Source organism: Lepidochelys olivacea (assembly GCF_965140295.1).
Source record: "Lepidochelys olivacea isolate rLepOli2 genome assembly, chromosome: 2".
Lineage (NCBI taxonomy): Eukaryota > Metazoa > Chordata > Testudines > Cheloniidae > Lepidochelys > Lepidochelys olivacea.
In genome coordinates, this window is record NC_140412.1 from 917,106 (window position 1) to 944,306 (window position 27,201).

Sequence of the window (27,201 nt, forward strand, 5' to 3'; positions counted from 1 at the left end):
GAACTATCCTGAGCAGAACCTGGAAAGAGAAGACCCAGCCACTTCCTCCCTTACCCTGGCCTACGCTGAGCACCTTTCCTTCCCACAGCGGCTGCAATGCATTCTTTGGTCCAGGAGAACACGGGGATTGCACGTTACCCTGAGATTCCCTGAGGTAATTCAGTACAATTGCCGCATGACCCAGAGGGTTGTGCAATATCAGGGACCCAATATCCCTGACAACCTGGGAGACATTTTACATGGCATTCCACGGCAAGCAGTAAGCAGACAGGCCTGAGTAAAAGAGGATGATAACAAAGAGAAGCATCACTGAGACCTTTGTCCTGCAAAGCACGCTGAGAATTTCACCAAACAAACAGAGGAACAGAACACCAGTGCTCACAGAGACAGAATGACTTCAGACAAAGAGATAAAAACTGCTATTTGCAAAATAAAACAAAACTGGGTCACAGTCATAAAATGAAATATAATTAGTTCATCCCCACCTTCAGCAAACAGAGCCCCGTGTCTGGGTCTGGGACGCATCTGCTGAGGAGCTGCATGTAGGTGAGGTTCTCGTGAGTGTTGGGGTCGAAGAAGCCCTTGGTGTCGTCGCTGGGGTCACAGAGGATCCGGTTCATCTCTTCGTCGAAGTAGCCCCGCTTGTAAGCCACCTCCACGGGGAGGCGGTGACTGTGCACGGGGTCGATGATGCCGCCGGTGGCGATCTGGGCCTCCAGCAGGCGGATGCCGTGGTCTTTGACGAGCAGGTCTTTCTTCATGGCCTGGAAGAGGGAGATCTTGTTGCCTGTGTAGGGGTCGGTGTATCCGGTCACTGCTCTCTCTGCAGAGAGCAGCTTCTCGTGAACCTCACTGCCCACCAGGCCGGCGGAGACGGCTTCATCGACGGACAGCTTCTCGTTCTTCAGCGGGTCAGTGATAAAGCCGGTGGCAGCCTGCGCCTCCAGCAGCACCAGCGCGGTGCCCGGCCTCAGAATCCCCTTCCACATGGCCTGGTAGATGCTCATCTTCTCTATCCTGGACGGGTCTGTGTTGGACGGCACAAGGACTCCGGCAATGCAGCTCGTGCCTTGGAGGTATCTCTTTACGGAATCCATTTCCGTGATCTCCTGCACCGTCTTGGTGCCCTGGGTGAGTTCAGTCAGCGTGTTCTGGTCAATAATGTCAGAGCTGAACAGCTCTGAGGCAGTCACCTGCCTCCTGAGGCCGGAGAACTTCAGTTTGCTGCTTCTCTCTTCTTTCTCCTCAACGATGGCGGTGAGGATTCTGACCAGCTCCTCCAGGGTCATGGTCCCTGCTCTGTACTTCTCCAGCACCTCCTGCCTTTTCTCTTCCGAGAGGTATTTGGAGAAGAGAAGTTCCCACACGGAGACCTTTCGCCCTTGGAACTCGCCGACCGATACATCGACGGTGGCGAGCCGGAGAGTCTTTTCCGCTTGTTCGTCCTGCGGAGAAGGGGCGCTGGCAGCTCTCCCAGATGTTCTCTCCTCTCGGCAGGGGCCTTCCACTCCTCTGGGCTCTTTGCCGCTCTTTTTCTCGGTCTCGGTGATGAGGGTGCTGATGATGGTTGTCATTTCCTGAATGGTTAGCGTCCCCGCTTTGTACTTCTTCAGAAGCTCCTGCCTTTTTTGGTCAGGGACGTACCTGGAGAAGAGAAGCTCCCACACGGTCACGTTCTGCCCCTGGAAGAGTCCCACGCTGACGGTGGCAGGGGCAGACTGTAAGGAGATTCGTGTTTGTTCATCTAGCTGGAAGAGCACGGAGCCTTTGTGCATCAGCTGAAGCATAAGGAGCCCCGTGTCTGGGTCTGGGACGCATCTGCTGAGGAGCTGCATGTAGGTGAGGTTCTCGTGAGTGTTGGGGTCGAAGAAGCCCTTGGTGTCGTCGCTGGGGTCACAGAGGATCCGGTTCATCTCTTCGTCGAAGTAGCCCCGCTTGTAAGCCACCTCCACGGGGAGGCGGTGACTGTGCACGGGGTCGATGATGCCGCCGGTGGCGATCTGGGCCTCCAGCAGGCGGATGCCGTGGTCTTTGACGAGCAGGTCTTTCTTCATGGCCTGGAAGAGGGAGATCTTGTTGCCTGTGTAGGGGTCGGTGTATCCGGTCACTGCTCTCTCTGCAGAGAGCAGCTTCTCGTGAACCTCACTGCCCACCAGGCCGGCGGAGACGGCTTCATCGACGGACAGCTTCTCGTTCTTCAGCGGGTCAGTGATAAAGCCGGTGGCAGCCTGCGCCTCCAGCAGCACCAGCGCGGTGCCCGGCCTCAGAATCCCCTTCCACATGGCCTGGTAGATGCTCATCTTCTCTGTCCTGGACGGGTCTGTGTTGGACGGCACAAGGACTCCGGCAATGCAGCTCGTGCCTTGGAGGTATCTCTTTACGGAATCCATTTCCGTGATCTCCTGCACCGTCTTGGTGCCCTGGGTGAGTTCAGTCAGCGTGTTCTGGTCAATAATGTCAGAGCTGAACAGCTCTGAGGCAGTCACCTGCCTCCTGAGGCCGGAGAACTTCAGTTTGCTGCTTCTCTCTTCTTTCTCCTCAACGATGGTGGTGAGGATTCTGATCAGCTCCTCCAGGGTCACGGTCCCTGCTCTGTACTTCTCCAGCACCTCCTGCCTTTTCTCTTCCGAGAGGTATTTGGAGAAGAGAAGTTCCCACACGGAGACCTTTCGCCCTTGGAACTCGCCGACCGATACATCGACGGTGGCGAGCCGGAGAGTCTTTTCCGCTTGTTCGTCCTGAGGAGAAGGGGCGCTGGCAGCTCTCCCGGATGTTCTCTCCTCTCGGCAGGGGCCTTCCACTCTTCTGGGCTCTTTGCCGCTCTTTTTCTCGGTCTCGGTGATGAGGGTGGTGATGATGGTTGTCATTTCCTGAATGGATAGCGTCCCCGCTTTGTACTTCTTCAGAAGCTCCTGCCTTTTTTGGTCAGGGACGTACCTGGAGAAGAGAAGCTCCCACACGGTCACGTTCTGCCCCTGGAAGAGTCCCACGCTGACGGTGGCAGGGGCAGACTGTAAGGAGATTCGTGTTTGTTCATCTAGCTGGAAGAGCACGGAGCCTTTGTGCATCAGCTGAAGCATAAGGAGCCCCGTGTCTGGGTCTGGGACGCATCTGCTGAGGAGCTGCATGTAGGTGAGGTTCTCGTGAGTGTTGGGGTCGAAGAAGCCCTTGGTGTCGTCGCTGGGGTCACAGAGGATCCGGTTCATCTCTTCGTCGAAGTAGCCCCGCTTGTAAGCCACCTCCACGGGGAGGCGGTGACTGTGCACGGGGTCGATGATGCCGCCGGTGGCGATCTGGGCCTCCAGCAGGCGGATGCCGTGGTCTTTGACGAGCAGGTCTTTCTTCATGGCCTGGAAGAGGGAGATCTTGTTGCCTGTGTAGGGGTCGGTGTATCCGGTCACTGCTCTCTCTGCAGAGAGCAGCTTCTCGTGAACCTCACTGCCCACCAGGCCGGCGGAGACGGCTTCATCGACGGACAGCTTCTCGTTCTTCAGCGGGTCAGTGATAAAGCCGGTGGCAGCCTGCGCCTCCAGCAGCACCAGCGCGGTGCCCGGCCTCAGAATCCCCTTCCACATGGCCTGGTAGATGCTCATCTTCTCTATCCTGGACGGGTCTGTGTTGGACGGCACAAGGACTCCGGCAATGCAGCTCGTGCCTTGGAGGTATCTCTTTACGGAATCCATTTCCGTGATCTCCTGCACCGTCTTGGTGCCCTGGGTGAGTTCAGTCAGCGTGTTCTGGTCAATAATGTCAGAGCTGAACAGCTCTGAGGCAGTCACCTGCCTCCTGAGGCCGGAGAACTTCAGTTTGCTGCTTCTCTCTTCTTTCTCCTCAACGATGGCGGTGAGGATTCTGACCAGCTCCTCCAGGGTCACGGTCCCTGCTCTGTACTTCTCCAGCACCTCCTGCCTTTTCTCTTCCGAGAGGTATTTGGAGAAGAGAAGTTCCCACACGGAGACCTTTCGCCCTTGGAACTCGCCGACCGATACATCGACGGTGGCGAGCCGGAGAGTCTTTTCCGCTTGTTCGTCCTGCGGAGAAGGGGCGCTGGCAGCTCTCCCGGATGTTCTCTCCTCTCGGCAGGGGCCTTCCACTCCTCTGGGCTCTTTGCCGCTCTTTTTCTCGGTCTCGGTGATGAGGGTGGTGATGATGGTTGTCATTTCCTGAATGGTTAGCGTCCCTGCTTTGTACTTCTTCAGAAGCTCCTGCCTTTTTTGGTCAGGGACGTACCTGGAGAAGAGAAGCTCCCACACGGTCACGTTCTGCCCCTGGAAGAGTCCCACGCTGACGGTGGCAGGGGCAGACTGTAAGGAGATTCGTGTTTGTTCATCTAGCTGGAAGAGCACGGAGCCTTTGTGCATCAGCTGAAGCATAAGGAGCCCCGTGTCTGGGTCTGGGACGCATCTGCTGAGGAGCTGCATGTAGGTGAGGTTCTCGTGAGTGTTGGGGTCGAAGAAGCCCTTGGTGTCGTCGCTGGGGTCACAGAGGATCCGGTTCATCTCTTCGTCGAAGTAGCCCCGCTTGTAAGCCACCTCCACGGGGAGGCGGTGACTGTGCACGGGGTCGATGATGCCGCCGGTGGCGATCTGGGCCTCCAGCAGGCGGATGCCGTGGTCTTTGACGAGCAGGTCTTTCTTCATGGCCTGGAAGAGGGAGATCTTGTTGCCTGTGTAGGGGTCGGTGTATCCGGTCACTGCTCTCTCTGCAGAGAGCAGCTTCTCGTGAACCTCACTGCCCACCAGGCCGGCGGAGACGGCTTCATCGACGGACAGCTTCTCGTTCTTCAGCGGGTCAGTGATAAAGCCGGTGGCAGCCTGCGCCTCCAGCAGCACCAGCGCGGTGCCCGGCCTCAGAATCCCCTTCCACATGGCCTGGTAGATGCTCATCTTCTCTGTCCTGGACGGGTCTGTGTTGGACGGCACAAGGACTCCGGCAATGCAGCTCGTGCCTTGGAGGTATCTCTTTACGGAATCCATTTCCGTGATCTCCTGCACCGTCTTGGTGCCCTGGGTGAGTTCAGTCAGCGTGTTCTGGTCAATAATGTCAGAGCTGAACAGCTCTGAGGCAGTCACCTGCCTCCTGAGGCCGGAGAACTTCAGTTTGCTGCTTCTCTCTTCTTTCTCCTCAACGATGGCGGTGAGGATTCTGACCAGCTCCTCCAGGGTCACGGTCCCTGCTCTGTACTTCTCCAGCACCTCCTGCCTTTTCTCTTCCGAGAGGTATTTGGAGAAGAGAAGTTCCCACACGGAGACCTTTCGCCCTTGGAACTCGCCGACCGATACATCGACGGTGGCGAGCCGGAGAGTCTTTTCCGCTTGTTCGTCCTGCGGAGAAGGGGCGCTGGCAGCTCTCCCGGATGTTCTCTCCTCTCGGCAGGGGCCTTCCACTCCTCTGGGCTCTTTGCCGCTCTTTTTCTCGGTCTCGGTGATGAGGGTGGTGATGATGGTTGTCATTTCCTGAATGGTTAGCGTCCCTGCTTTGTACTTCTTCAGAAGCTCCTGCCTTTTTTGGTCAGGGACGTACCTGGAGAAGAGAAGCTCCCACACGGTCACGTTCTGCCCCTGGAAGAGTCCCACGCTGACGGTGGCAGGGGCAGACTGTAAGGAGATTCGTGTTTGTTCATCTAGCTGGAAGAGCACGGAGCCTTTGTGCATCAGCTGAAGCATAAGGAGCCCCGTGTCTGGGTCTGGGACGCATCTGCTGAGGAGCTGCATGTAGGTGAGGTTCTCGTGAGTGTTGGGGTCGAAGAAGCCCTTGGTGTCGTCGCTGGGGTCACAGAGGATCCGGTTCATCTCTTCGTCGAAGTAGCCCCGCTTGTAAGCCACCTCCACGGGGAGGCGGTGACTGTGCACGGGGTCGATGATGCCGCCGGTGGCGATCTGGGCCTCCAGCAGGCGGATGCCGTGGTCTTTGACGAGCAGGTCTTTCTTCATGGCCTGGAAGAGGGAGATCTTGTTGCCTGTGTAGGGGTCGGTGTATCCGGTCACTGCTCTCTCTGCAGAGAGCAGCTTCTCGTGAACCTCACTGCCCACCAGGCCGGCGGAGACGGCTTCATCGACGGACAGCTTCTCGTTCTTCAGCGGGTCAGTGATAAAGCCGGTGGCAGCCTGCGCCTCCAGCAGCACCAGCGCGGTGCCCGGCCTCAGAATCCCCTTCCACATGGCCTGGTAGATGCTCATCTTCTCTATCCTGGACGGGTCTGTGTTGGACGGCACAAGGACTCCGGCAATGCAGCTCGTGCCTTGGAGGTATCTCTTTACGGAATCCATTTCCGTGATCTCCTGCACCGTCTTGGTGCCCTGGGTGAGTTCAGTCAGCGTGTTCTGGTCAATAATGTCAGAGCTGAACAGCTCTGAGGCAGTCACCTGCCTCCTGAGGCCGGAGAACTTCAGTTTGCTGCTTCTCTCTTCTTTCTCCTCAACGATGGCGGTGAGGATTCTGACCAGCTCCTCCAGGGTCATGGTCCCTGCTCTGTACTTCTCCAGCACCTCCTGCCTTTTCTCTTCCGAGAGGTATTTGGAGAAGAGAAGTTCCCACACGGAGACCTTTCGCCCTTGGAACTCGCCGACCGATACATCGACGGTGGCGAGCCGGAGAGTCTTTTCCGCTTGTTCGTCCTGCGGAGAAGGGGCGCTGGCAGCTCTCCCGGATGTTCTCTCCTCTCGGCAGGGGCCTTCCACTCCTCTGGGCTCTTTGCCGCTCTTTTTCTCGGTCTCGGTGATGAGGGTGGTGATGATGGTTGTCATTTCCTGAATGGTTAGCGTCCCCGCTTTGTACTTCTTCAGAAGCTCCTGCCTTTTTTGGTCAGGGACGTACCTGGAGAAGAGAAGCTCCCACACGGTCACGTTCTGCCCCTGGAAGAGTCCCACGCTGACGGTGGCAGGGGCAGACTGTAAGGAGATTCGTGTTTGTTCATCTAGCTGGAAGAGCACGGAGCCTTTGTGCATCAGCTGAAGCATAAGGAGCCCCGTGTCTGGGTCTGGGACGCATCTGCTGAGGAGCTGCATGTAGGTGAGGTTCTCGTGAGTGTTGGGGTCGAAGAAGCCCTTGGTGTCGTCGCTGGGGTCACAGAGGATCCGGTTCATCTCTTCGTCGAAGTAGCCCCGCTTGTAAGCCACCTCCACGGGGAGGCGGTGACTGTGCACGGGGTCGATGATGCCGCCGGTGGCGATCTGGGCCTCCAGCAGGCGGATGCCGTGGTCTTTGACGAGCAGGTCTTTCTTCATGGCCTGGAAGAGGGAGATCTTGTTGCCTGTGTAGGGGTCGGTGTATCCGGTCACTGCTCTCTCTGCAGAGAGCAGCTTCTCGTGAACCTCACTGCCCACCAGGCCGGCGGAGACGGCTTCATCGACGGACAGCTTCTCGTTCTTCAGCGGGTCAGTGATAAAGCCGGTGGCAGCCTGCGCCTCCAGCAGCACCAGCGCGGTGCCCGGCCTCAGAATCCCCTTCCACATGGCCTGGTAGATGCTCATCTTCTCTGTCCTGGACGGGTCTGTGTTGGACGGCACAAGGACTCCGGCAATGCAGCTCGTGCCTTGGAGGTATCTCTTTACGGAATCCATTTCCGTGATCTCCTGCACCGTCTTGGTGCCCTGGGTGAGTTCAGTCAGCGTGTTCTGGTCAATAATGTCAGAGCTGAACAGCTCTGAGGCAGTCACCTGCCTCCTGAGGCCGGAGAACTTCAGTTTGCTGCTTCTCTCTTCTTTCTCCTCAACGATGGTGGTGAGGATTCTGATCAGCTCCTCCAGGGTCACGGTCCCTGCTCTGTACTTCTCCAGCACCTCCTGCCTTTTCTCTTCCGAGAGGTATTTGGAGAAGAGAAGTTCCCACACGGAGACCTTTCGCCCTTGGAACTCGCCGACCGATACATCGACGGTGGCGAGCCGGAGAGTCTTTTCCGCTTGTTCGTCCTGAGGAGAAGGGGCGCTGGCAGCTCTCCCGGATGTTCTCTCCTCTCGGCAGGGGCCTTCCACTCTTCTGGGCTCTTTGCCGCTCTTTTTCTCGGTCTCGGTGATGAGGGTGCTGATGATGGTTGTCATTTCCTGAATGGATAGCGTCCCCGCTTTGTACTTCTTCAGAAGCTCCTGCCTTTTTTGGTCAGGGACGTACCTGGAGAAGAGAAGCTCCCACACGGTCACGTTCTGCCCCTGGAAGAGTCCCACGCTGACGGTGGCAGGGGCAGACTGTAAGGAGATTCGTGTTTGTTCATCTAGCTGGAAGAGCACGGAGCCTTTGTGCATCAGCTGAAGCATAAGGAGCCCCGTGTCTGGGTCTGGGACGCATCTGCTGAGGAGCTGCATGTAGGTGAGGTTCTCGTGAGTGTTGGGGTCGAAGAAGCCCTTGGTGTCGTCGCTGGGGTCACAGAGGATCCGGTTCATCTCTTCGTCGAAGTAGCCCCGCTTGTAAGCCACCTCCACGGGGAGGCGGTGACTGTGCACGGGGTCGATGATGCCGCCGGTGGCGATCTGGGCCTCCAGCAGGCGGATGCCGTGGTCTTTGACGAGCAGGTCTTTCTTCATGGCCTGGAAGAGGGAGATCTTGTTGCCTGTGTAGGGGTCGGTGTATCCGGTCACTGCTCTCTCTGCAGAGAGCAGCTTCTCGTGAACCTCACTGCCCACCAGGCCGGCGGAGACGGCTTCATCGACGGACAGCTTCTCGTTCTTCAGCGGGTCAGTGATAAAGCCGGTGGCAGCCTGCGCCTCCAGCAGCACCAGCGCGGTGCCCGGCCTCAGAATCCCCTTCCACATGGCCTGGTAGATGCTCATCTTCTCTGTCCTGGACGGGTCTGTGTTGGACGGCACAAGGACTCCGGCAATGCAGCTCGTGCCTTGGAGGTATCTCTTTACGGAATCCATTTCCGTGATCTCCTGCACCGTCTTGGTGCCCTGGGTGAGTTCAGTCAGCGTGTTCTGGTCAATAATGTCAGAGCTGAACAGCTCTGAGGCAGTCACCTGCCTCCTGAGGCCGGAGAACTTCAGTTTGCTGCTTCTCTCTTCTTTCTCCTCAACGATGGCGGTGAGGATTCTGACCAGCTCCTCCAGGGTCACGGTCCCTGCTCTGTACTTCTCCAGCACCTCCTGCCTTTTCTCTTCCGAGAGGTATTTGGAGAAGAGAAGTTCCCACACGGAGACCTTTCGCCCTTGGAACTCGCCGACCGATACATCGACGGTGGCGAGCCGGAGAGTCTTTTCCGCTTGTTCGTCCTGCGGAGAAGGGGCGCTGGCAGCTCTCCCGGATGTTCTCTCCTCTCGGCAGGGGCCTTCCACTCCTCTGGGCTCTTTGCCGCTCTTTTTCTCGGTCTCGGTGATGAGGGTGGTGATGATGGTTGTCATTTCCTGAATGGTTAGCGTCCCTGCTTTGTACTTCTTCAGAAGCTCCTGCCTTTTTTGGTCAGGGACGTACCTGGAGAAGAGAAGCTCCCACACGGTCACGTTCTGCCCCTGGAAGAGTCCCACGCTGACGGTGGCAGGGGCAGACTGTAAGGAGATTCGTGTTTGTTCATCTAGCTGGAAGAGCACGGAGCCTTTGTGCATCAGCTGAAGCATAAGGAGCCCCGTGTCTGGGTCTGGGACGCATCTGCTGAGGAGCTGCATGTAGGTGAGGTTCTCGTGAGTGTTGGGGTCGAAGAAGCCCTTGGTGTCGTCGCTGGGGTCACAGAGGATCCGGTTCATCTCTTCGTCGAAGTAGCCCCGCTTGTAAGCCACCTCCACGGGGAGGCGGTGACTGTGCATGGGGTCGATGATGCCGCCGGTGGCGATCTGGGCCTCCAGCAGGCGGATGCCGTGGTCTTTGACGAGCAGGTCTTTCTTCATGGCCTGGAAGAGGGAGATCTTGTTGCCTGTGTAGGGGTCGGTGTATCCGGTCACTGCTCTCTCTGCAGAGAGCAGCTTCTCGTGAACCTCACTGCCCACCAGGCCGGCGGAGACGGCTTCATCGACGGACAGCTTCTCGTTCTTCAGCGGGTCAGTGATAAAGCCGGTGGCAGCCTGCGCCTCCAGCAGCACCAGCGCGGTGCCCGGCCTCAGAATCCCCTTCCACATGGCCTGGTAGATGCTCATCTTCTCTGTCCTGGACGGGTCTGTGTTGGACGGCACAAGGACTCCGGCAATGCAGCTCGTGCCTTGGAGGTATCTCTTTACGGAATCCATTTCCGTGATCTCCTGCACCGTCTTGGTGCCCTGGGTGAGTTCAGTCAGCGTGTTCTGGTCAATAATGTCAGAGCTGAACAGCTCTGAGGCAGTCACCTGCCTCCTGAGGCCGGAGAACTTCAGTTTGCTGCTTCTCTCTTCTTTCTCCTCAACGATGGCGGTGAGGATTCTGACCAGCTCCTCCAGGGTCACGGTCCCTGCTCTGTACTTCTCCAGCACCTCCTGCCTTTTCTCTTCCGAGAGGTATTTGGAGAAGAGAAGTTCCCACACGGAGACCTTTCGCCCTTGGAACTCGCCGACCGATACATCGACGGTGGCGAGCCGGAGAGTCTTTTCCGCTTGTTCGTCCTGCGGAGAAGGGGCGCTGGCAGCTCTCCCGGATGTTCTCTCCTCTCGGCAGGGGCCTTCCACTCCTCTGGGCTCTTTGCCGCTCTTTTTCTCGGTCTCGGTGATGAGGGTGCTGATGATGGTTGTCATTTCCTGAATGGTTAGCGTCCCCGCTTTGTACTTCTTCAGAAGCTCCTGCCTTTTTTGGTCAGGGACGTACCTGGAGAAGAGAAGCTCCCACACGGTCACGTTCTGCCCCTGGAAGAGTCCCACGCTGACGGTGGCAGGGGCAGACTGTAAGGAGATTCGTGTTTGTTCATCTAGCTGGAAGAGCACGGAGCCTTTGTGCATCAGCTGAAGCATAAGGAGCCCCGTGTCTGGGTCTGGGACGCATCTGCTGAGGAGCTGCATGTAGGTGAGGTTCTCATGAGTGTTGGGGTCGAAGAAGCCCTTGGTGTCGTCGCTGGGGTCACAGAGGATCCGGTTCATCTCTTCGTCGAAGTAGCCCCGCTTGTAAGCCACCTCCACGGGGAGGCGGTGACTGTGCACGGGGTCGATGATGCCGCCGGTGGCGATCTGGGCCTCCAGCAGGCGGATGCCGTGGTCTTTGACGAGCAGGTCTTTCTTCATGGCCTGGAAGAGGGAGATCTTGTTGCCTGTGTAGGGGTCGGTGTATCCGGTCACTGCTCTCTCTGCAGAGAGCAGCTTCTCGTGAACCTCACTGCCCACCAGGCCGGCGGAGACGGCTTCATCGACGGACAGCTTCTCGTTCTTCAGCGGGTCAGTGATAAAGCCGGTGGCAGCCTGCGCCTCCAGCAGCACCAGCGCGGTGCCCGGCCTCAGAATCCCCTTCCACATGGCCTGGTAGATGCTCATCTTCTCTGTCCTGGACGGGTCTGTGTTGGACGGCACAAGGACTCCGGCAATGCAGCTCGTGCCTTGGAGGTATCTCTTTACGGAATCCATTTCAGTGATCTCCTGCACCGTCTTGGTGCCCTGGGTGAGTTCAGTCAGCGTGTTCTGGTCAATAATGTCAGAGCTGAACAGCTCTGAGGCAGTCACCTGCCTCCTGAGGCCGGAGAACTTCAGTTTGCTGCTTCTCTCTTCTTTCTCCTCAACGATGGTGGTGAGGATTCTGACCAGCTCCTCCAGGGTCACGGTCCCTGCTCTGTACTTCTCCAGCACCTCCTGCCTTTTCTCTTCCGAGGGGTATTTGGAGAAGAGAAGTTCCCACACGGAGACCTTTCGCCCTTGGAACTCGCCGACCGATACATCGACGGTGGCGAGCCGGAGAGTCTTTTCCGCTTGTTCGTCCTGCGGAGAAGGGGCGCTGGCAGCTCTCCCGGATGTTCTCTCCTCTCGGCAGGGGCCTTCCACTCCTCTGGGCTCTTTGCCGCTCTTTTTCTCGGTCTCGGTGATGAGGGTGGTGATGATGGTTGTCATTTCCTGAATGGTTAGTGTCCCCGCTTTGTACTTCTTCAGAAGCTCCTGCCTTTTTTGGTCAGGGACGTACCTGGAGAAGAGAAGCTCCCACACGGTCACGTTCTGCCCCTGGAAGAGTCCCACGCTGACGGTGGCAGGGGCAGACTGTAAGGAGATTCGTGTTTGTTCATCTAGCTGGAAGAGCACGGAGCCTTTGTGCATCAGCTGAAGCATAAGGAGCCCCGTGTCTGGGTCTGGGACGCATCTGCTGAGGAGCTGCATGTAGGTGAGGTTCTCGTGAGTGTTGGGGTCGAAGAAGCCCTTGGTGTCGTCGCTGGGGTCACAGAGGATCCGGTTCATCTCTTCGTCGAAGTAGCCCCGCTTGTAAGCCACCTCCACGGGGAGGCGGTGACTGTGCACGGGGTCGATGATGCCGCCGGTGGCGATCTGGGCCTCCAGCAGGCGGATGCCGTGGTCTTTGACGAGCAGGTCTTTCTTCATGGCCTGGAAGAGGGAGATCTTGTTGCCTGTGTAGGGGTCGGTGTATCCGGTCACTGCTCTCTCTGCAGAGAGCAGCTTCTTGTGAACCTCACTGCCCACCAGGCCAGCGGAGACGGCTTCATCGACGGACAGCTTCTCGTTCTTCAGCGGGTCAGTGATAAAGCCGGTGGCAGCCTGCGCCTCCAGCAGCACCAGCGCGGTGCCCGGCCTCAGAATCCCCTTCCACATGGCCTGATAGATGCTCATCTTCTCTGTCCTGGACGGGTCTGTGTTGGACGGCACAAGGACTCCGGCAATGCAGCTAGTTCCTTCAAGGTATCTCTTTATGGCATCCATCTTTGCTATATCTTTTGCAGTCTGTTTTCCTTCCTCTAGCTTTTCCATTGTGTCCTTGGTAATTATCTGTGCATTGAGTAGTTCTGATGCAGTGATTTTTTGTCTGATTCCCTGGAACCATATATCTTTTCTGCTCCTCTCTTTTTCATGTATAATGGTTAAGATGATATCAATGATCTTTTGTAGAATAGCTGTGGATTCCTTTTTGTATCGTTTTACCAATTCTTTTCTCTTTTCCTCAGTGATATATTCGGAACAGAGGAGTTCCCATAGAGATAAATTATGTCCTTTGTATTTCCCTACCTGTACTTGAACCATGGTGGATAACATTGTATTTTTTGTTTGCTCATCAGTGTAGAAATAGTCTTCCTTCTTTTCTATTATCTGAAGCAGGCACAGTCCTGTTTCTGGGTCTTTGCTACATCTGTGCAGAAGCTGCGCATAACTGAGTTTTTCCTTGGTGTTAGGATCCATAAATCGTTTGTTGCCATGTTGTGGATCAGAAAGAAGGAGAAATGTGTCATCGTCCAAATATCCCCGCTTGTAAGCCATCTCCACGGGGAGGCGGTGACTGTGCACGGGGTCGATGATGCCGCCAGTGGCGATCTGGGCCTCCAGCAGGGGGATGCCGTAGTCTTTGATGAGCAGGTCTTTCTTCATGGCCTGGAAGAGGGAGATCTTGTTGCCTGTGTAGGGGTCAGTGTATCCGGTCACTGCTCTCTCTGCAGAGAGCAGCTTCTCCTGAATCTCACTGCCCACCAGGCCGGCGGAGACGGCTTCATCGACGGACAGCTTCTCGTTCTTCAGCGGGTCAGTGATAAAGCCCGTGGCAGCCTGCGCCTCCAGCAGCACCAGCGCTGATTCTGGTGTTAGGAGACCTCTCTCTCGGGCCTGGTAGATGCTCATTCTCTCTTTCTTGGCTGGCAGCAGAACTCCAGCAATGCAGCCAGTTCCATCCAGATACCTCTTGACAGAATCCATTTGGGTGAGTTTATGGACTGTGAGAGTTCCTTTTTGCAGATTGTCCAGTGTTGTTTTGTCAATTATCTCAGCATTGAATAACTCTGACACTGATACATCTCCTCTGAGTCCTTTTACCTTAAGGGCTTGGGTTCTGAGTTCCATTTCCTGAATGATGGTGGTGATGACTGTGATGAGCTGTTCTATTGTCAGGGTTTCAAATTTATATTGCTTCACTAGTTCTTTTCTTTTCTGTTCTGAGATGTACTGAGAGCAGAGCAGGTCCCAGAGGGACACTGTTTGGCCTTTGAACTTCCCAACATGCATTTTAATGGGTTTTGAGCATAAAAATTGTTTCATTGACTCATCGATATAGAAGTATCTCCCCCCATGCTTTACTATTTGGAGCATGTACAGCCCAGTCTCAGGGTCTTGGACACATCTCTCCAGGAGTTGTATGTAGGTGAGGTTCTCATGAGTGTTGGGGTCGAAGAAGCCCTTGGTGTCGTCGCTGGGGTCACAGAGGATCCGGTTCATCTCTTCGTCAAAGTAGCCCCGCTTGTAAGCCACCTCCACGGGGAGGCGGTGACTGTGCACGGGGTCGATGATGCCTCCAGTGGCAACCTGGGCCTCGAGCAGGCGGATGCCGTGGCTCTTGAGGATCAGTCCCTGGTTCATGGCTTCGAAGAGGGAGATTTGGCCTTTTGTGTAGGGATCAGTGTATCCGGTCACTGCTCTCTCTGCAGACAGCAGCTTTTCATAGACCTCTTGTCCAACGAGCCCAGCAGCAAGTGCCTCCTCCACTGACAGCCTCTTGTTCTTCACCGGGTCAATAACAAACCCGGTGGCAGCCTGCGCCTCCAGCAACACCAGCGCGGTGCCCGGCCTCAGCATGCGTCTCGTCATAGCCTGGTAGATGCTCATCTTCTCATTGGCTGGCTGTATTAGCACTCCAGCTATGAAGTTACCCCCCTCCAGGTATCTCCGGACGGAGTCCATCTCTGTGACTTCTTTGACAGTTTTCTGTCCCTGCTTGAGTTCATCCAGGGTTTTCTTGTCTATCAGCTGAGACTCGAAGAGGTCGCTGGCAGACACCTGCTTCCGCAGGCCCTTGAACGTGAACCTCTTGCCTTGCTTCTCAGATTCTTCAATGATTGTGGTAATGGTGGTGATGATTTCTTGCAGGGCCACAGTGTTCTCCCCTTTGTATAGTTTCACCAGCTCTCTCTGCTTGCAGTCTGTGATATACTCGGAATTGAGAAGGTCCCAGAGGGAAACTGTTTGCCCTTTGAACCGACCTACTGCGACACAGACTGTCACAGATTTCAGCACCTCCATGGTTTGTTTGTCCACATAGAATGCTGCAGTTTCAGACAGAGGTAGTAGCCAGAGGCCTGTCTCAGCATCAGGGACACACTTGTCTTTCAGCTGCTGGTAGGTCAAGTTTTCCTTTGTGTTTGGATCAAAGAAGACTTTGGTGTTGTCAGTGGGCTGGGATAGGGCCTGGTTCATTTCTTCATCATAAAAGCCGTGCATGTAGGCAGCAGGAAGAGGAAGATGATGATGGTGGATGGGATCGATGACCCCTCCTGTAGCCAGCTGGGCCTCTATTAAGGGAACAGCATCACTCATGGGAATGAGGCCTTTCCTGACTGCTTGACAGACTGAGATTGAGTTCCCCGTGTATGGGTCTGTGTAACCAGTCACTGCTCTCTCTGCTAGAAGCAGCTTCTCCATGAGTTCCTCACCGACAATGGCTGCTTTGACGGCATCCTCCACACCAAGTTTCTGGTTTGTTACTGGGTCTATAACAGCTCCTGTGGCTGCTTGAGCCTCTAGCAACAACACCCCTGTCCCGGGCAGGAGGAGATTGTTTTTCATTGCTTGGTAAATGCTCATCCTCTTCTTGGAGGCCTGTATGAAAATCCCAGCAATGCTCCCTGTGCCCTGTAAGTATCTCTTCACACTCTCCATCTTGGCTACCTCTCCAGCTGTTTGTTTTCCCTTAGCCAGCTCCACGAACGTCTTCTCAGTAATGATGCCAGCATCGAACAGCCAGACAGCAGGCACGCTGCCCCGCAGGCCTTCAAAGGTGATGTGGGTATGGGCTTTCATCTCTATTTCCTCAACAAGCTTCAGGACAAGAGTGACCAGCTGCCAGACAGACACGTCCTCAGACCGGTACTTCTCCACAAAGTCATTTCTCTGCTCCTCAGTGAAGTAGCCAGAGTGGATCAGCTCCCAGAGGGAGACCCCTTTTGCCTTCACCATGGTGTCCTTGAATAGCTTCTGGATCTGCTCATCTGTGCAGACAGGCACAGCTGTCTGTGGCAAAGGCAGCAAGTGGAGGCCAGAGTTTTCATCCTTCTGGCAGTGAGCGATGAGCTGAGCGTAGGTCACAGGCTCCTTGCTGTTGGGGATGCAGTAGACCCTGGTATTATCAGAGGCACTAGAGAGGGTTTTGCTCATGTCCTCGTCCAAGTAGCCTTGTTTCTGGGCAAATTCCACAGGGACATAGTGGCCATGGTGAGGGTCGATGATGCCTCCTGTGGCAATCTGGGCTTCCATGAGCTGAATAGCCTGTTTGTCAGCGATGAGGCCCTTCTTCATGGCTTGGAAGAGGGAGATCTTTTCTCCGGTGAAAGGGTCTTTATAGCCCATTACGGCTCCTTCTGCGTGCTGCAGTTTCTCATGGAGTTCTGGCCCGATAACCCCTTCCCTTACGGCTTCATCAACGCACAGCTTCTGGTTGTTCACTGGGTTGATGACGAAGCCAGTAGCAGCCTGGGCCTCGAGCAGTGGGAGAGCCACCCCTGGCATCACAATCTTCTGCTTCATGGCTTCATAGATGCTCATTCTCTGGTTTGATGGCTGGAGCACAATCCCCCCAATGCTGCCAGAGCCGTAGAGGTATTTGCGGACAGAGTCCATGCACAGGACATCCTCCGGGCTCACGGCTCCCTCCAGCACCCTCTCGAACAGGGCCTTGTCTATGATGCCAGTTTCTAGCAGGTGGTAGGCCGTGACGCTGCCTCTCATGGCTGGGAATTTGATGTGGGCCCATTTTTTCATCTCTTCCTCCAACATGAGTCTGATCTGCTCCAGGGTGAGCTTCCGCAGCTGGTAGTGATTAAATATCTCCCGCCGCTTTCCCTCGCTGAAATACTCAGAGTTCAACAGGTCCCACACAGAGACCCTTTCTCCTTGGAACCTCCCATACTTCACGAGGAGCCAGGTGCTCCTGAAGGCTTGTTTGGTGGTGTCATTGATGAACTGACGCTTCTTGCTGTTCAGAGGCAGGAGGCAGAGTCCAGTGGAGGGCTCTGTGATGCACTTCTCCTTCAGCTGCAAGTACGTGAGGTTCTCGTGCGTGTTGGGGTCGAAGAAGCCCTTGGTGTCAACGCTGGGGTCAGAGAGGATCCGGTTCATCTTCTTGTCAAAGTAGCCCCGCTTGTAAGCCACCTCCACAGGGAGACGGTGACTGTGCAAGGGGTCGATGATGCCGCCGGTGGCGATCTGGGCCTCCAGCAGGCGGATGCCGTGGTCTCTGATGATGTGGCCTTTGCTCATGGCCTGGAAGAGGGAGATCTTGTTGCCGGTGTAGGGGTCTTTGTAGCCAGTGACTGCTTTCTCTGCTGCCAGAAGCTTGTTGTAAATATCTGGGCCGATGACATTGGCTCGCAGAGCCTCCTCCACAGAATATTTCTTGTTTGCAGCTGGGTCGATGATGAATCCAGTGGCAGCCTGTGCCTCGAGGAGGATGAGGGATGTCCCTGGCATTAGAAGGCCTTTCCTCTTTGCCTGGTAGATGCTGATTTTCTCCTGGGAATCGGGCAGCAGCAACCCACTGATACTGCCTGTCCCTTCCAGGTACTTCCTGACTGTGTCCATGCAGACAACTTCTCTGGCTGATGTCTCCCCTTGGCTGAGTTTCTCAAACAAATCCCTGTTGATGATGTCAGCGCTCAGGAGCTGGCTAGGGGTCACTTTGTGCCTCAGGCCTTCAAAGGTGATATTGGCGGTGGAAGCCATTTGCTGAACTGTGGTGCTGATGGTCTTAGCCAGTTCCTTCATGGAGAGAGTTGCGGTGCGGCACTGCTGGGTAAATGTGGCCCTTTGCACGTTTGTGAAGTAGTCTGAGAAGAGGAGTTTCCAGAGCGACACTGACTTCCCCTTGAATTTGCCACAGGCCACGGGTACTGTTGTGTCTTCCAAAGCCATTCGGGTCCTGTGGTCTATGAAGGAATGCATGCCCTGAGACCCTTCCCCATTTTCTCCGAAAAGCGGCAGCAGACGGAGACCGGTGTCTGGGTCAGTGACACACCTCTCCAATAACTCTGCGTACATGAGGGTCTCCTTCGTGTTGGGGTCGAAGAACCCTTTCATGTCATGGGTGGGATGGAAGAGGAGCCGCTTCATCTCTTCATCGAGGTAGCCCCGTTGGCAGGCCACCTCCACTGGGACACGGTGATTGTGGACTGGATCGATGAGGCCACCGGTGGCCAGCTGGGCCTCCAGTAGGTAAGTCCCCTGGTCCCTGGCAATAAGCCCCTTATTCATGGCTTGAAACAGAGAGAGCAGCTCCCCAGTGTAGGGGTCTCGGTACCCGGTGGCAGCTCTCTCAGCGGATGACAGCTTCTCATAGAGCTCTGGCCCAACCACACCAGCCTTGACACCATCATCAACTGAGAGTCTCTGGCTCTTGGTGGGCTCTGTCAGGCAGGCAGTGGCAGCCTGGGCCTGCAGGAGGGCCAGTGCTGTGCCTGGCATGAGGAGATGCTCTGTCAGCGCCTGGTACAGACTCTTCCTCTCACCGGTCGGCAGTATGGCAACACCTGCAATGCTTCCCGTGCCCTCCAGGTACTGCTGAACATGGTCCATCTCTGCTACCTCCTGGACAGAGACCCGGCCTTCCTCGAGGGCCCTGAACGTGTCCATGTCAATGATGCTGGAGCTGAGCAGCTCACTGCTGCTCACTCTCCCTCTCAGCCCTGGGAAGGTGATTTTCAGAGGCAAGAGGAGGAGCCCTGTGGAGGGATCGATCATGCACCGTTTCTTAAGCTCCAGATAGGTGACCGTCTCGCTGGTGTTTGGGTCAAGAAACCCTCTGGCAGCAGCAGAGCTGGGGTCAGAGAGGAGCTGGCTCATCTCGTCACCGAAGTGTCCCTGCTCGTAGGTAACGTCCACGGGGAGGCGGTGGCTGGTGGCTGGATCCACGAGGCCCCCTGTGGCGATCTGGACCTCCAGCAGGCGGGCGCCCCGATCCCGCCCGAGCAGCTCTTTTTGGATGGCTTGATAGAGTGAGATCTTCTCATCTGTGTAGGGGTCCATGAAGCCAATCGCTGCTCTCTCTGCAGACAGCAGCTTTTCTTTCAGCTCCAGGCCTACCAGCCCCAGTCTCACGGCCTCTGCCACAGAGAGCTGCTTGTTCCCCACTGGATCAATGAGGGAGCCTGTGGCTGCCTGAGCCTCCAGAAGAGCAAGTGCTGGCTCAGACATCAGGAAATGCTCTCTGGTGGCATCATAAAAGCTCATTGTCTTCTTGGAAGCCTCCACGTACACCCCAGCAATGGTCCCAGTCCCCGCCAGGGGCTCTCCCACACCGTGTGACTCCACACCCGTCTGTCGCCGCTTGCCAGGCTGCATGCCCTGATGGAAGTGACTTCCTCCTGGGGTGTCTTTTGGGTGAGCTGTGGGGGTGGCATGTCCATTCACTGCCGGCTGGTGCTCCATGCCGTCTGCCTTCTTGCGCTGCGCTCCCCTCCAGTGACGGGTGGGGCCTCGCTCACCTCCCGGGGCAGCGCCCGTGTCTCTGCAGAGAGAGAAGAGGCTCCATGAGACACAGCCACGTGCAGTTTTCATGGGACATGTGGACAAGAGAAGTATCTCTGCAGACACAATGCCAGGAACGGACGAGAGGCAGGGAGTGGAGCCAGTGCAGCCCCCTGGCTGGAGGCATCCAGACAACAGTGAGAGCAAGACGAGAAATGCCAGAGGCAAGACTCTCCCTCCTCCTGTGGGCTGGATGAGCAGCAGGAGTGGCAGAAGGCCCGCAAACATGGCAGGGCCACCAGGGCCCGAACTGTGGCCGAGCCACCCTTTCCCCCTGAAGGCCTGCTCCTTGAAGCCCTGCCCCTTCCCCTGAGGCCCCGCCCCTTCCCCTGAGGCCCTTACCTTGTGCCACCCCTTCCCCCTGAAGCCCTGCTCTGCGAAGCCCCGCCCCTTCCCCCTGAGGCCCCGCCCCTTCCCCTGAGGCCCTTCCCTTGTGCCACCCCTTCCCCCTGAAGCCCCGCTCCTTGAAGCCCCGCCCCTTCCCCCTGAGGCCCCGCCCCTTCCCCTGAGGCCCTTCCCTTGTGCCACCCCTTCCCCCTGAAGCCCCGCTCCTTGAAGCCCCGCCCCTTCCCCTTGAGGCCCTGCCCCTTCCCCTGAGGCCCTTCCCTTGTGCCACCCCTTCCCCTGAAACACCGCCCCTTCCTCTGAGGCCCTTCCCTTGTGCCGCCCCTTCCCCCTGAAGCCCTGCCCCTTTAAGCCCCGCCCCTTCTCCTGAGGCCCCGCCCCTTCCCCTGAGGCCCTTCCCTTGTGCCACCCCTGCCCCCTGAAGTCCCGCCCCCACCCAGTCCCTTCTCTCCGAGTCTCTGCCTTTGCACCGCCCCTTCTCCCTGAGCCCCTGCCCTTGCACCGTCCTCGCACGGCAAATGCTGGCCCAGCGCAATGACGTGTGCCTGCTGTCCCCTCGGCTGCCATGTGAGGAGCTGTTGGGGGTGTCCGTGCAGCCACAAGGCCATTGCCCTGTGTGGAGGTGCCGGTTCCCCACAAGCCCTGCTCCTGTGTATCCACCAGTGTGACCAGAGAAGTGACACGGAGCGGCCTAGAGGTGTCAGAGATGAGCGGGAAGGGGCTCGCTGACCCCCTTTGCCACGTATAAGCAGCAGACTCCAGCTGTCTCTTCCTGATGGGAGGGTGGGGATGGAGAGTTCAGCAGCAGCCGGAGGTGGGAGCGGGGGGAAGCAAAGCCAGCCGGTGTCCCGGCGTCCCCGGGCGATGCTCTGGAACTGCTCCCCACGAAGCCAGGCGGGACTCTGGGGCAGTCACCTTTCTGTGAGCAGCCTGTCTCCAGGACACACAGTTCACCCGGCTTCCACCTTCCTGGGTCTGACCTCGGAGCATTCAGCCTCCTCTGCCCCTCCGTGCGCTTCCCACAGCCAGTCCGCCCAGGAGGGCTCCTGGGGAAGCCAGAGGGTTCTGCACCCCAACTCCACAGTCAGACGGGACTCTCAGCCAGCCAGTAACACAGAGGTTTATTAGACGACAGGAACATGGTCTAACATAGAGCTTGCAGGTGCAGAGAACAGGACCCCTCAGCTGGGTCCATTTTGGGGGCAGTGAGCCAGACAACCACGTCTGCCCTTCACTCCATGTCCCAGCCAGCCCCAAACTGAAACTCCCTCCAGCCCCTCCTCCTCTGGGCTTTCCCCTTTCCTGGGCCAGGAGGTCACCTGATCCCTTTGTTCTCCAACCCTTTAGCTCTCACCTCGCAGGGGGGAAGGGCCCAGGCCATCAGTTGCCAGGAAACAGGGCGTTGGCCATTCTCTGTGTCCAGACCCCTGCACACACCTGCCCTCTAGGGCTCTGCAATGATCATACACCCTTACCCCACCCCCTAGATACTTAAGAACTGCCTAGGGGAAACTGAGGCACCCCCACAATATTCAGAGGAAACATTAAGAACAGTCCCACTTCGTCACAGCTGGAAACCCCATGGAGCGGGGCGCGCCGGAGGCTGTGTGATTTGAGGTGGGTGGGGGAGGGTTCCTGGTGAGTGAGCCGAGGGGGACAGGTGGCTGGGGAGGGTTCCTGGCTGAGCGATCTGTGGGCAGGGAATGGGCCAGGGCAGGCTGGGGCGGGTTCTCCATGAGCGTACGGAATCAGGCAGGGCCAGATGCTAGCGGCTCAGTGACATTCCAGCCAGGACTGTACCTGAGGGCCCAGGTCGATGCACTGGGGATTTCCGCTGTCCCCGGCGGCCCTCGTGCAATGGCTGCCTTGTTTGCAGGAGCCAGTGCAGAGGCTGGGGGATTCGCAGCTGAGCATCCAGCAGGTGGCCCAGGGTTAGCATGGGGCTGTCTGGTACAGAAAGCTGGGCTTTGAAAGGGGGCATCCTTGGGAGGCTGGCGTCCTGGCTAGTGTCCCAGGGACAGCGCTGGGGCAGCAGCAGCTGCTTGTCCCAGCAGCAGCCCCTGCTACCTCTCCTCTGTGCCCAGCACAGCCAGCTCCGGCTCTGCCTCCTGGCAGCCGCTGCTCAGGGCAAGCACATTGGAAAGTTCACCAAAGCTCAGTTAATCGTGCAGCTGGAGGAGGATGACCGCTCGAAGGAACAGATTCCTGATCCCAAATGGGGCTATAGCAGGATCTGGGAGCAGCTGGAGTAGTAGCCAGGCATCGCCAAGACTCCTGTCCCCGACCTGACGGGGGTCTTCACGATCGGGTTCCCCATCCGGGGATCGGAGACGGACGAGATTGGAGCTGAGTCCGAGAGAGCAAGAGGACTGTGAGAGACAGCGAGAGCCCGAGAAAGAGCTGCAGAAGCAGCAGCAGCATGAACTGGCGGTGGGGGAGTGGAGAGGCCTAGGGGACCTCCCCGGGGTGAGTGGGAATAGACCCCGGGGGGCCAGTTCCGCAGGGAACCTTGAAACTAAATTGCTGCCCCTGGTTAAGGAGGAGGGGGGATGTGGATGCCCACCTCACTGCCTTTGAGCAGGCTGGCAATTTCAACCAGGGGGACCCTGCGGAAAAGCCCCGGTGTCTAGCTCCCTTGCTGGGTCCCAAGGCCATAGACTCCGTCAGCCAGATGTCCCGGTGGGGAGGTGGACAGGCTCCCACTCCTGACCCCAACCTATATGTCTGTGTGGAGTTTCCTGGGGCCAGGCCCCTCAGACCTCCAGTGGGTGGAAGCTGATGGTCAATAGGGAGACATTCCTGGGGTGGCGAGATCCTGGGACAGAGAGAACTGGTGTCAGGCCCTGGGTGGTGCAGCCTCAGATGCTGAGGGGCTGTGTGAGCTGGGTGAGGGTCCCAGGGACGAAACCCCTCGCCCTGCCTATGGCCCAGATCCCTGTGCAGACCCAGGAGGGATGGGGCTGGCTGGCCGTTGGGGTTCTCCAGGATACCAGCTGCGACACCCTGTTGTGGGATGACTCTGTCCCTTTGGGACACAATCCAGGCCCTGCTCCTGTAACTGCTGAGGGTTTGAATTTGGATCCAGGGAACCAATCGGTGGAGAGGGAAATGGTCAGTGAAAATGCAGATGACCTGGCTGGGAGCAGGGAGGAGCGGCTAGGCTCAGGCTACCTGCCTGCCTGTAACCAGACCCCTGAGCTTGGGTGGGACAGCGAGATGCTCCCCGCCCCCTTGCACACCGGAGAGGGGGCTCACACTGCCTCTGATGCAGTGAGGAAAGCAGTAAGCTCGCTGTCTACCCCCACTGGGATAGCAAGGGCAGCGCTGAGCACAGTGGGAGCTGAGACCCCAGCTGAGTGGGGGGAGACACGGGCAGGGCAGGGGATCTGTGGGGAGTGGCAAGGTGCTGGGTAAGGAAAGTCTGGATGAGCCCAGGCAGCCTTGTGAGCTGATGGCTTTGTCTAGTCAGCAGTGTGGGAAGGCCAGGAGAGTGGACGATGAGTGTCCCTGGACCTTACCTGTTAGCTGGGTGGAGAATTGGGACAGTGAAGGAAATGGGTCTCTGTCTATCAGGGGTATTGACTTGCCTATGGAGGGAGCTACCCCAGTCTCCAAGCAGTTGTCTGTGACCAGCCTTGTGTGCTGGGACCAGGGGAATGAGATCCCAAGCTGGGTGTCTGGGAAAGGAGAAAGTGTGTCCAGCTCTTCTTTGTCCGTGGAGCAGAGAGAAGGGGCCTTTCAGCCTGTGATGGTTGAGGGTCCTGCAGTTGTCTCAGAGTTGGTTCTGGATTCAGCTAAAGCCCAGGAAGGGAACGGTCCTAAATTTGCATCTGCTCGGGAGAATTGTCCTGTAACTAAGTCACATCCAGTTAGTGTCTATGCAAAATCCCAGAGCCCAGACAATTCTGGTGTTTGTACTTTGCCTGTTGCTAGTGTGTTGTTGGGAAAGGGTGGAGCAACTCTGTCTAATCAGGGTGAGATCCTAGCCAGGGCACAAGGAGAGCGTGAAGGTGATGTGATTGTGTTACCTACTGAGGGTGTGGAAACCTGTAGCAAGAAGGAAAAGATTCCTGAACTTGTGTGTGGCAAAGGGAAGGAGAATGCTTCTAACCTTTTATCCAGGAAGTCTGTAAGTTTGCTTGAAAGGGGCTTGTGTAGGAATCCGCCGGATGGGCCAGAGGTGATTCTGGATGTAAGGGAGACCCAGAAAGAGTCTATTATTGCTCAGGAAAGTGTTCCTCTAGAGCAAGCCCTACGTAAAGAGGGTAAGGGCAGAATTTCTCTGAAGGGTGAATTGTTGCATAGAAAAGCCCCTTGGGAAAGAAATCCTCATGGAGTCTTTGCAAGCAGTTTACTGCCACTGAAGGGTGGGAAAGTGATTTAATCAAGAAAGTTTCAGTTCCTAACAGCCAGAAATTTTCTGTTGTGAATGGATCCACGGACTTTCCTGTTGAAGGATTCAGTGTGGATAGCTTTGAGAAGGTCTCAGATAAGTGGAAGTTGTTAAGAAAGTTAAACAGTCCTATAACCAAGTGGCTGTGTTTGGCCAGCTTGTTGGGGAGACAAGGTTGTTGAGAGAGGAATGTCTCCAAGCTAGTTCTGTAAGTGAACAGTATGTGGCCCAGGTCAAGATGGGGGCTCTTAACGAATAGAGCCCGAATTGCAGCCCTCCAGACTGGAGCGCTGGGAGAAGACCCGATCCCAGTTTGACCCCCGGGGGTTTTGGGGTGGCCAAAGGGCACAGGCCCATAAACCTTCCCACATGCAGCCTGTGAGTGCTATCGACCACCCCCAACCTAAAGGAGGGCGTGAAACTGGAAGGGCCTGGTGTAACGCCCACCAAGGAATGGGAGAGATGCTGGGGCATCCACAGGAACGTTGGTGGCTTCGAACTTCCCCAGGTCACCGGCTAAAGTGACCCTGCTCAGTTCGGTCTCGAAGGGGGGAGAGATGTGACGAAGTGGGACAGTTCTTAATGTTTCCTCTGAATAGTGTGGGGGTGCCTCAGTTTCCCCTGTGTAGTTCTTAAGTATCTAGGGGGTGGGGTAAGGGTGTATGATCATTGCAGAGCTCTAGAGGGCAGGTGTACGCAGGGGTCTGGACACAGAGAATGGCCGACACCCTGTTTCCTGGCAACTCATGACCTGGGCCCTTCCCCCTGCAAGGTGAGAGCTAAAGGGTTGGAGAACAAAGGAATCAGGTGCCCTCCTGTCCCGGGAAAGGGACAAAGCCCAGAGGAGGAGGGGCTGGAGAGAGTTTCAGTTTGGGGCTGGCTGGGGACATGGAGTGAAGTGCAGATGTGGTTGTCTGGCTCACTGCCCCCCAAAATGGACCCAGCTGAGGGGTCCTGTTCTCTGCAGCTACAAGCTCTGTGTTAGACCATGTTCCTGTCGTCTAATAAACCTTCTGTTTTCCTGGCTGGCTGAGAGTCACGTCTGACTGCGGAGTTGGGGGGCAGGACCCTCTGGCTTCCCCAGGACCCCGCCTGGGTGGACTCGCTGTGGGAAGCGCACGGAGGGGCAGAGGATGCTGAATGCTCCGAGGTCAGACCCAGGAAGGGGGAAGCTGTGTGAGCTGTGTGTCCTGCAGACAGGCTGCTCCCAGAAAGGAGACTGTCCCAGAGTCCTGCCTGGCTTCATGGGGAGCAGTTCCAGAGCATCGCGCGGGGATGCCGTGACAAGGGGTCCAGTCACTGAGCTGGGGGTCTGAATGACCTCTCCTCTGCCATCTAGCGATGAATTGCAGGAAGAGACCTCAGGAGCCCCCATATTTTCATGGGTGCCCTACTGTAGCTAGGTGACCAGCAGCCCAAAGTGACCAGTTTGGGTTTAAGCTTCCCTTTAGCCCAGGAGCAATGCACTGTTATTCTCCTGGGTGGGTGAGTTCGGGCAGCAGAACTGTACTGAGCGGGCCCCCGCTGGGGCTCACGCTGATTAACCGCACGCACTAAGCGGGAAGCGACGCTGAAGCGAGGGACTGACAGAGCGGTTGGGTCGGTTCCTGGCTGGTGCCGTGCCTATGGTATACTCCCCAGTTGACAGGTAGCGCTGACCCGCCCCAGCTGAGACTCCTGGTGCTTTCTCGGCTGGCCAGAGCCGTAACTACCCACCAGACGGCCAGGGGCGCGGGGGGGGAGGGGGCTGACCCGAGACCTGGGCCGGGGGGAAAGCCAGCCCGAGGCACCACAGTTAGACGCCGCGGCAGTGCTGGGGCCAGAGCCCGGAGCCACACCGCAGGCACCGCTCAACCACCAGCGACCTCGGGGGCAAGAGGTGACCCCCAGGACCACCCCCCTTGGATTCTGGGGTGCTGCACAGGGAACGGGGAGCGGTGTGTCGAAGGGACATTTGGCTGTGGACTGTCACCCAGCAGGGTGGGAAACTGAGGCAAAAGACACTGCCTGTCATACCATGGGGCAGTCGTTTACTTAGGGTTTCCACACTTGGGAACTGTTGGTGTTTTCCCAAACTAAAGCTGGGTTCCCTCTCCCTTTGAGTAACAGTTATTCTGTTACACGCAGACCCAGCGCTGCCTCTGAGAGACGCCCGGAGCTTGGTCCCTAGGTCTCTGGCCCGGGGCTTGGTCCCTAGGTCTCTGGCTCGGGGCTCGAGCCGGTTCTGTTCTGTAATCTTAAGAGGAACCCCTAGATATTGAACCCAGCGCTTGATGCTGCCCCTCGCCCAGCCCAGCCTGGGCAGGGTTTTATCTGAGCACTTCACGGGGTCAGTGTGTCTCAGCTCTCCTGAAATTCACCCACCTGCAGCCAGGAGTCTGCAGCCGCCCCTGGCCATCCTGCCCCCCACCCCAAGCACTTGGCCCGGCTCCCAGGGCCCTGCCTTCTGGGGAGAAATGTTTCACTCTGGGCCCTCGCACAGGCCCCCCAGCCCTGAGAGCTACCCCCGGGGGGGCAGGAGCAGGATGCTGCCTGGGCCAGGTCTCTGGGGCAGCAGCGAGGGTCCCTGCTGCACTCACAGGTGACGACAGCCCCTGGCCAGAGAGCCGCGGGCTCAGCACAGGCTGAGAGGTGGGTCCAGCTGGCTGCTCCCCTCCCCTCTGGAGGGGCGGAGCGGGGGGGGGGGGGAATCAGGCTTCTCCCAGCCCCACGCTGTCTGCCCCACAAGGAAAGGAACCGTGTGCACAGAGGTCTGGAATTCAGGAGTGGTTGGGAGAGGCTCAGCCGCCCACTTTGAGGATCTACCCCTCTCCTGGCAGACACGGAGGAAACCTGAACGATTCCCCCCCCGACAGGGAACCCAGCGATCGCCCCCGCCCCCCGTGCAAGGAACCTGGCGATCCCCCCCTCACCGTGCAGGGAACCTGGCGATCTCCA

General features: G+C 57.2%; 1 protein-coding gene across 1 annotated transcript in view; it reads right to left on the reverse strand.

Moving 5' to 3' along the window:
- Positions 1-27,201, reverse strand: part of EPPK1 (epiplakin 1) — a 37,278-nt gene that overhangs the window by 657 nt on the left and 9,420 nt on the right. Inside the window, exon 2 of the mRNA XM_084620845.1 lies at positions 486-19,506. Within this exon, the coding sequence (XP_084476971.1) occupies positions 486-19,427 (18,942 nt within the window). The 5' untranslated portion in view covers positions 19,428-19,506. The remainder of the gene's footprint in view (positions 1-485; positions 19,507-27,201) is intronic.